The 8,756-nt window shown below is 32.5% G+C and overlaps 1 protein-coding gene across 2 annotated transcripts in view; it reads left to right on the forward strand.

The window, feature by feature from the left end:
- Positions 1-3,540, forward strand: part of LOC140447982 (ATP-dependent translocase ABCB1-like) — a 76,376-nt gene extending 72,836 nt beyond the window's left edge. The window contains exon 20 of one of the 2 annotated variants that reach the window (XM_072540979.1): positions 3,128-3,539. In XM_072540979.1, the coding sequence (XP_072397080.1) occupies positions 3,128-3,319 (192 nt within the window). In that variant the 3' untranslated portion in view covers positions 3,320-3,539. Of the gene's footprint in view, positions 1-3,127 lie in introns of both variants that reach the window. The other variant, XM_072540980.1, reaches the window with a different exon arrangement.
- Positions 3,541-8,756: the final 5,216 nt, after the last annotated feature.

An 8,756-nucleotide genomic window follows, 5' to 3' on the forward strand; every position in this document is an offset into this window, starting at 1 on the left:
TCACCGCTAACGTCTTGGCAACATCCTAATCTCAAATAAAACTGTCTTCTAACATTATTTAACATAACAGGCGTGATCGACCTAATCGCAAGCGTTATTCGTTCTTTTAAGTCATTTAAATCAGAAGGTTTAGTTTTGTACAAATGGCTCTTCACATATTCCCCTAAAAAGAAATCTAATAAAGTAAGATCAGGTGATCGCGCTGGCCATTCAATCGATCCTCGCCTCCCTATCCACCGATTGGGAAATATTGTATCGAGGTACTGCCGGACATTAAGTTGGTAATGTGGTGGTGCTCCATCCTGCTGAAACCATATCGTATTCGCTGGAACTTGAGGGTTTCCTGGATCAGGATATAAATTTGCCAACGTTGGAATGACATCATTTTGAAGTAGTGCCAAATAATTGTTGCCATTCAAGTTGCCCTCAATGAAAAAGGGACCAATGATATTGTTTCCTACAATCCCTGTCCAAACATTAACCTTTTGAGGGTATTGAGTGTGTTCTTCTCTCATCCAGTGAGGATTTTCCGTGGCCCAGTAGTGGCAATTTTGCCGATTAGCATGACCGTTAAGTGAAAAAGTACACTCATCAGAAAACATAACGTCTTCTAATTGGATAATATTGTTATCCAACATGTCCATCATTTGCTCACAAAAAAAAGTTCTCCTATCAAAATCGTCTTCCATGAGCTCCTGAGTAGGTATCATCTTATAGGGATGCAATTTATTTTCTTTTAATATGTTTACTATCGATGTATGGCTAGCATTGAATGTAGTGGATGCCTGTCTACTCGATGTATGTGGATTTTCCTGAAACTCAAGCAACACATCTAATTTGAGTTCATCACTCAGTACATTGGCAGCTGCTTTTTTATCTGCCTTACATGACCAAACTCGCGAAACTGCTTCTCTATTTTACTTATTGTTTCTTGGGATATAGGCGGTAAATTAGGAAATTTCTCATAAAATAGGCGAGTTACTTCCTGTTGTGTTCGGGTGTTATCTCCGTAACCAATCATTTGTAAAACTGTTATTTTATGCATTTCCGTTAATGTAACCATTTTTCAGAATTGAATTGAACGAACTTTTTACTTAAATTAAAATACTGACAACTTAAATAAAACAATTTACTAATGCGTATTAAAATAACGTTGCCACGGAAATTCTTTAAAGTTTTTTAATGGTTACCATCTAAAAACCACATTGCTATGGTTTTTGTTTACTTTCTTATTATCAAAACCTAAACGGGAAATAAGTTTTGAGTATATTTTAGCGAATTTCGGTAACCACATGATTTTAATTTATTTTATCTTAATTAATTTTAATAAACTTGAAAGCGACAATATTTTTGAATGGAGAATGAAAAGACCTTTCAAACGATATATCACAAGCCTATACTTCCTATTTTAAAAATTGGGGGTTATACCTGTCATTCTAAGGGGGTTGAAGGTAGGGGTTGCATTTTCACGTTAAAGAATGTCAAGTTATAATTTAAATTTGACGTGTTTCGGGATTTTTTATAAATATGTACAGTAACCTAAATAATGAATTTATTCCATTTGGCTTTTACACACTGTATTTATTTTTATTGATTAGTCTGCTTTACGGTGTGTAAAGGGGTAATATGATGCCGCGTGTTGTTATTGTGTATTATTGTATATAAAATTCTTCCTGTTATTGGCTTTAATACATTAGTAGAATATTCAGGTAATATAATCGATGGTTATCAAAATTGGATTCAACCCAAATAGAGCCCCCATAGACAATATAATCATACTAAGAACAATTCAATAAAAAGCTTATAAATACAACATAGAACTATATAATGTAGACTTTTGATAGTGTGAGAAGAAACAAAGTGCTGGAAGATATTCGAAACCTGGGTATATTTATCAAATATAAAGCCTCATAAAAATGATGTTGCAGGGTTCCAAAACTACACCAAGAGTAGATGGACAACTGACTTTCCTATTTGAGAACCATGTTCAACTTAGTTCTTCAGGCAATCATTAGAAAAGCCAATGTAACCAGCCAGATAAATATCAGATCGGTACAAATTACTGCATATTCAGATTATGTAGCTATCATTAGCAGAAGCGCGTAACGACTAATGAAAGTATCCCATTAGAAGTAGAAGAAACTACGAGTGAATTGAATATAGTGCACGATATTGTACGATTTGTAAAAAGTCAGAGGATCTCATGTCTGGGACATATTCAGTGATAAGAAGATATAAAAGCAACAAAGAAAATGTTACAATAGAAGCCGACTGGAAGACGAAGAAAAAAAGACCCAACGAGATGATCAGATGATGTTGGATGATCTAAAATGAGGTGGACAATGGAGAAGAAGGGCTGAATGAGAGGTCTGAATGAAACGATATAGTCAGACAGGTTAAGACCCATATAGGGTTATAATGCCCAAAGAAGAAGTCTCCATTACATATATTTTCTGTTTTAAAAATAACGTGCTCGAAGATAGAACTGTACTATTAAAAATATGGTTCTGAGCCAGATGAATTGTTCCTGCTTTTCTTAAGAATTTAAAATGTTTACCAACGATGAAGATACAATTAGTAAAATTAAAATCGAAAAAGAAGCAGAGGGTAATCGACTTCCATAAATTAACATATGAACATTCATGAATGAGATCCAAACCAAGAAGTAAATACTGAGGAAGCTAAACACCCAAGCAAACTACACTGCAGAAACCCCAGACAATAAAAAGAGAGCTATTAAAATAAAGTAAAAACGTAACTTAACAATACTTCAAACAGGACAGAAGAGATATTAAATATGATAGATAAACAGCGAAAATATAGTGGAGATAACGAAGTAGTTTACAGCCAGTCCATGAGAAAAAAAAAAGAAGCTTATCCAGACTCCGCTAGACGCTAATAAATATAAATTCAAATTGAATCCAATTTCAAATCATTAAAGGCATAGATCACACAGAGTAATAAACATATAAAAAAAGGAAGATAATCATATATAGGTACATATTTCTGACTTATTGGTCTTTTTCACTATGGTCAACTCTTACAAATGGTGATTTGTTAGCAACTAACATTACCATTATACTGATAGAGATGTACAATTAATTCACGTGATTTTAACTTCTTTCAGGTAGTACAGGCAGCTCTCGATGAAGCTAAAAAGGGAAGAACATGCATCACAATCGCACACAGACTCACGACCATTCAAGATGCATATTTAATATACGTTATCGATAAAGGAGTCGTTGTTGAATCGGGAACCCACAGGGAATTATTAAACAAAAATGGTGCTTATTATAAATTGTATACTCAAAAACATTAGGATATTAAATAAAATAAAGTTAATACAAATCTTTTATTACGGAGACTTAAATTATTTTAAAGATAAAACTCACAGAACAAAGATCTACATTAGATCACTTTAGCCCTTATCCGAGCAACACATTTTAATTACGTAACCGGGCAACTCAGGTACATTGGGCCCACCACTGTTCTTGAATGTACTATTCATATTAAATAATGAAATGCAAGAAAACTTTTGTAGAAAAAATATTTATTCACAAGTAATAAACATTTGGAGCCAAATAAAGGCCCAATTAATAAATAAATAAAAACTTTTGTAAATTTACCAGGCCGTTTTATTTGAAAAGAGGGGTTGATGTTTACGCATACCCTGGAACAAGGTGTTGTTGTCTTTCATTATTGTGTGAAAACGCTTCTGAGAAAAGAACTTCTTACCAACACAATATTTTTGTAAGACTTTCCTTTTCCACTTTTTCGGAGGAGTTCAATTTCTTCTCGTGTCTGGTGTCGTATTTGAATTCTCTTTAGTTCACTCATTGATTGGATGTCTTTTTATAGTATTCACTTAGCATCTTACTATCAAGAAGTGGCTAATCTTCTCCTAGTGCTCTTACCTTGCCTATACCACTGATCGATGTTTTTTGTGTTTCCAAAAAATGAATCAGTGTTCTCAGGACAATATTATTTTTATTTTAAGAAAAACTAACTAACACTAAACAATCTAAGTACAGAACAGCCCTAAAAATTAGATTCTTTCAAATAATTAAGATTTGGTTTGATGAAGAATGCGAGGATATCTTAAAATAAGCAAACAAAAGAAGAATCGACTACCTAGCAAACCCGACGGATGAAAAGCGTGAACAATACAATAGATAGAGAGCCTTAGCCAGAAGAACAGTAAGGAGAAAAAAGAGACAACATTTACAACAACAAATTGAAAAAATAGAACGTGAACACAGAAGCAAGCAAAATAAAAAATTCTACAAAGAAGTAAGACAACATAAGAAAGGTGCATATATATGAGAGATAAAAATGAGCAAATGATTACAGCTGAAAATAAAATAATCAAAAGATGGGCTGAATACTTTGAAAGTCTTCTAAATGTCCAGGTAGACGCGGATGGAAATAAAGCAAATTGTGAGTACCAAACGGCCGAGATAGAAGTACCCTCGCCAAGCCTGGAAGAAATTATCTCGGCGATAGAAACCCTAAAAAATGACAAATCCCCGGGACTAGACAATATTGATGCAGAACTGATTAAAAAAGGAGGGCATGAACTTAGAACTAAAATACACCAATTAATAAAAGAAGCCTGGGAACAAGAAATAATGCCAAAAGAATGGAGTGGCTGTATTATCGTGCCAATACATAAAAAAGGCAGAAAGGATACATGTGGCAACTACAGGGAAATCTCACTAATCGGTACTATATATAAGATATTAGCTTCAGTTGTACTAAAACGATTACCATGATTGCGCGAATGTGTGTCAACAATTCCTTTGCACAAATTAGAATAGGAGGCAAAACTTCAAAGGCTTTCGGCATAAGCACCGGACTCAGACAGGGAGACCCGCTGTCCCCATTACTATTTAACCTAGCATTGGAATATGCAATGCGAAAAATCTATACCAGAGTCAAACCAGACATAACTGCCAGAGGAGCAAAGATTATTCTCGCATTTGCAGATGATGTAGATGCAGTAGCACAGACAACACTGGAAGTTAAGGATATAGTATCGAACTTTGATGAAGCAACACTAAGCGTAGGCCTGAAAATAAACGAAGAAAAATCTAAATACATGGTCGTATCAAAAAAGGAACGACAGCGAATAAGACAAAACATTACCATAAACGATCCTAATTTTGAGGTGGTCAAAGAATTCAAATACCTAGGAGCAACAATTACCAGTGAAAACACAGGAGAACGGGAGGTTGAAATACGAATACTGGCGGGGAATAAATCATTCTTTGCCATTCAACATCTAATGAGGTCAAAGCTTCTCTCAAGGCGTGCCAAAATCCAAATGTACAAAACCATAATACGACCAGCAGTGACATATGGAAGTGAAACATGGACATTGAGAAAGAAAGAAATCAATAAGCTATTAGTATGGGAACGCAAAATCCTGCGAATTATATATGGTCCTTGCAGGGACAGCGTGACAAATGAATGGAGGAGCAGATACAACAATGAAATAGAGACTCTCTTCGGGAAAGGAAACATCGTAAGATACATAAAAGCCAATAGATTAAGATGGGCAGGCCACGTGGTACGGAGTGATGACGACAGACTGATTAGCAATGTGTTTTGGGAAAGACCAGATGGTAGAAGATCGACAGGAAGGCCTAGAAAAAGGTGGAAAGACGCAGTCAGGGAAGACCTGGAGAAGATGGAAGTAAGGCCATGGGAAATAATAGCACAGGATCGGAATCAATGGAAGGCAATAGTAAACGAGGCAAAAACTCACGAAGAGTTGTAAAAGCCAATGATGATGATGAAATAATTAAGAGAGCCGATGTTATTTCCACACTGCCTTTTCCTGCCTGCTTCTCTGTCTAAGTGTAGAACATGTGGGTTTGAGTTTTTAGATCAGTAATATAAAAGTTATAAAACCAAATTTGTCTCGCGTAATAAGCTCTAGAATTGGGCTTTGTGGTTGTGGCTGAATTTGTTAAAGTTCAAAGCAAAGGTTAACAGAATGTGAAACATCCATTTCCATGTGCTCATAAAACGCCTTTGTTCTTCTTGAATGAATCCGCTTTTCAACCATTAGCTGCGCCTTTTCAGCTGACTATGCTGGTGCACTTTTAATTTGTTATTTAAGAAGGCAGCACGTACTGTAAGTATCGGAGGCAGGTGACTTAAAACATATGTTAATATTTTATTTGATTTACTAATACTTAACTCAGTACTCAGATATAATCTTTTGGACTATTATCTTCTGTAATGTGATTTAGTTCATCTGAGCCTTTTTATGTACTCTCGATACTTTCCTTCTTCAGATCTTATTTTTGCCAGAGTCACCTTCTCCTTTCCCTTCAACAGCAAACACAATGTTTTTATTGTAGTTTCTCGAATACCAATAACAGTGCGAAAAAGCTTTAAATATACAGAAGTTTTAGCACCAAATAGTTGGAAAAAGGATTGTATTGAGTACTTTTTCTCAAATCCAGCTTTTTTATTTTTGTTTACCGACCTAGGCCTATGTCTTTTGATTTGTGTTGTATTAATCAGACTGGCAATTATATTGTCTTGTCTTTTCGTCTGGAACTTTATAAAACTCTTGTTTGAAAGCGTTGATGTAAATAGACCTTATTTTATCACACGTGAAACATTTATTTTCGTGCTTAAACGGTACAAAAACTAAGGCTAAGGCTCTTTTATGAGTATTTAGAGTTTACCAGTATAATACCTGGTAATTTGTTCACTTTTTTCCCTCCTGTAACTCTTCCCTTTATAGTCAATTTATTTCCTTCACCAACACTTATACTTCCATCTGCCCCATCCATTATCCTGTAAATAATAAAGTAATTTTATTAATTGTTTTTAAATACTTTGACAATAAACCCTCAAATATCCTCAAATTTGTAAGACTCACTGGGTCAGATGCGTGGTAGTTGCATAGTCAAATATTTGATCAAACTAGTTTGACCAAACCAAAAAATTGACAGCACATGATGTCACATCCTGAGTTTGATCAGACCCTCTAAAAATAGAGGATCTATAGAGTTCGTACTGATTGGTTGGAAATAAGCTGGTAAATATGGACCAGTATAGTGGAAATAAGTTGTTTTGCATGTAAAGGTGATTTTTAACATACATAGTAATCAAAATATTTGATAACATTAAAATTTTGTGTAGTGAAAGTAATAAATTCAAAAGAACTTTTTTAGAAGTAGTTTGTATTAGCAGAAGTGATAACAATTTAACCAAAAGATCAGAAATTCAAAATCTAAGCAAAATTTATAATTATATTATTTCTTTATAGTTTATTTATAAAATCAGTAAAATATCATTTTGATTTAATGATTGATTAATCTATCAATGATGAATAAATCTTCTTTTTTATTACTAAATAAAAAAAGAATTTTTAAACAAAATTTTATTTTTTGGCAATGTTATTGTCAAGAATAAAAATTTTAGCATTTATGACATTGAGACTTATTTGTAATTGGTCGCTATTCTAACTTATTTATAAATTCAATTGTTTTTGTGGTAGAAAAGTTTTTCCAAATTATATTACAAAATTTAAGAAACATTTATTAGATAAGATAGTTTTTAAAATAGTTTTTTTAAAATATGTTTAGCAGCAATTTATTAACAAAACTAATTTTATTTGGTGAGTTAATAATTTTTTTTTCTAGTTCCACTTTGTAAGATATTTTGTATTTTTTAGCAGCTCTTGAAAATAATTGTAAACACAATTGAAAGCTCGAGATAATAAATAGTTAGCCAATAGCCCCTTTTATTGACTCCAACCCATCCAAAACATATGATATATATGATATATATATATATATATATATATATATATATATATATATATATATATATATGATATATATATATATATATATATATATATATATATATATATATATATATGATATATATATATATATATATATATATATATATATGATATATATATATGTATATGTATATATATATATATATATATATATATATATATATATAAATTGTTATCATTCGGAAATATACATGGGGTTTTAAAATGCAGATACGAAGAAATTGACAAAGACTATTATTTCTAGATGTAGATAACCATGTAATATCAGTTAATATTAAAGAAACTTCAGAGAAAAACCGTTTTGAGTTTGTTTTTAACGAGGTGATTTTAAAACAGCGTTTAACCGTATTCAGATATTGTAAAGCCTTAGGAAAAAAGAATAGGAAACCTTCGTTTAATTAAATTGCAATACAAAACTTCTCCATGAGTAAATTTTTATGCTACCCACAATCATACCCATTTCTGGGCATTGTTTCTTTCCATCCAGGTTTAGTTTACGTTACAGTAAAAACCTAATATTTCATTTCTAATATTTAGTATTTATTTATAAAACAAATAAATATTAAATTTGAACTAAATAAGTAATCCTAATTTTAACAATACTATCAAAAAACTATTTTTAGTCATGGTTAGTAATAACTAAACTAATCTGAGAATAAAATAAATAAAATTATCTGAAAAATAATTATATGAGTTTGTCTATTACAACAATAAAGATACTAAGATACTGATAAAAATAAAACATTATATTGACCAGTCATGTTGTTTAGTTCAGCTGCCTCATTTCTAACTCTGTCGACCCAGCTTGTTCTTAGTAGTGGTCTGTATGCCCAAATCTCAAAGGTACTACATTTATAGTACACCCTTCCACTCCATACAGTAGCACTGGAAAGATACAGCAATATGTCATTCCAACGCGAAAGTC

Source organism: Diabrotica undecimpunctata, chromosome 8 (genome assembly GCF_040954645.1).
Source record: "Diabrotica undecimpunctata isolate CICGRU chromosome 8, icDiaUnde3, whole genome shotgun sequence".
Lineage (NCBI taxonomy): Eukaryota > Metazoa > Arthropoda > Insecta > Coleoptera > Chrysomelidae > Diabrotica > Diabrotica undecimpunctata.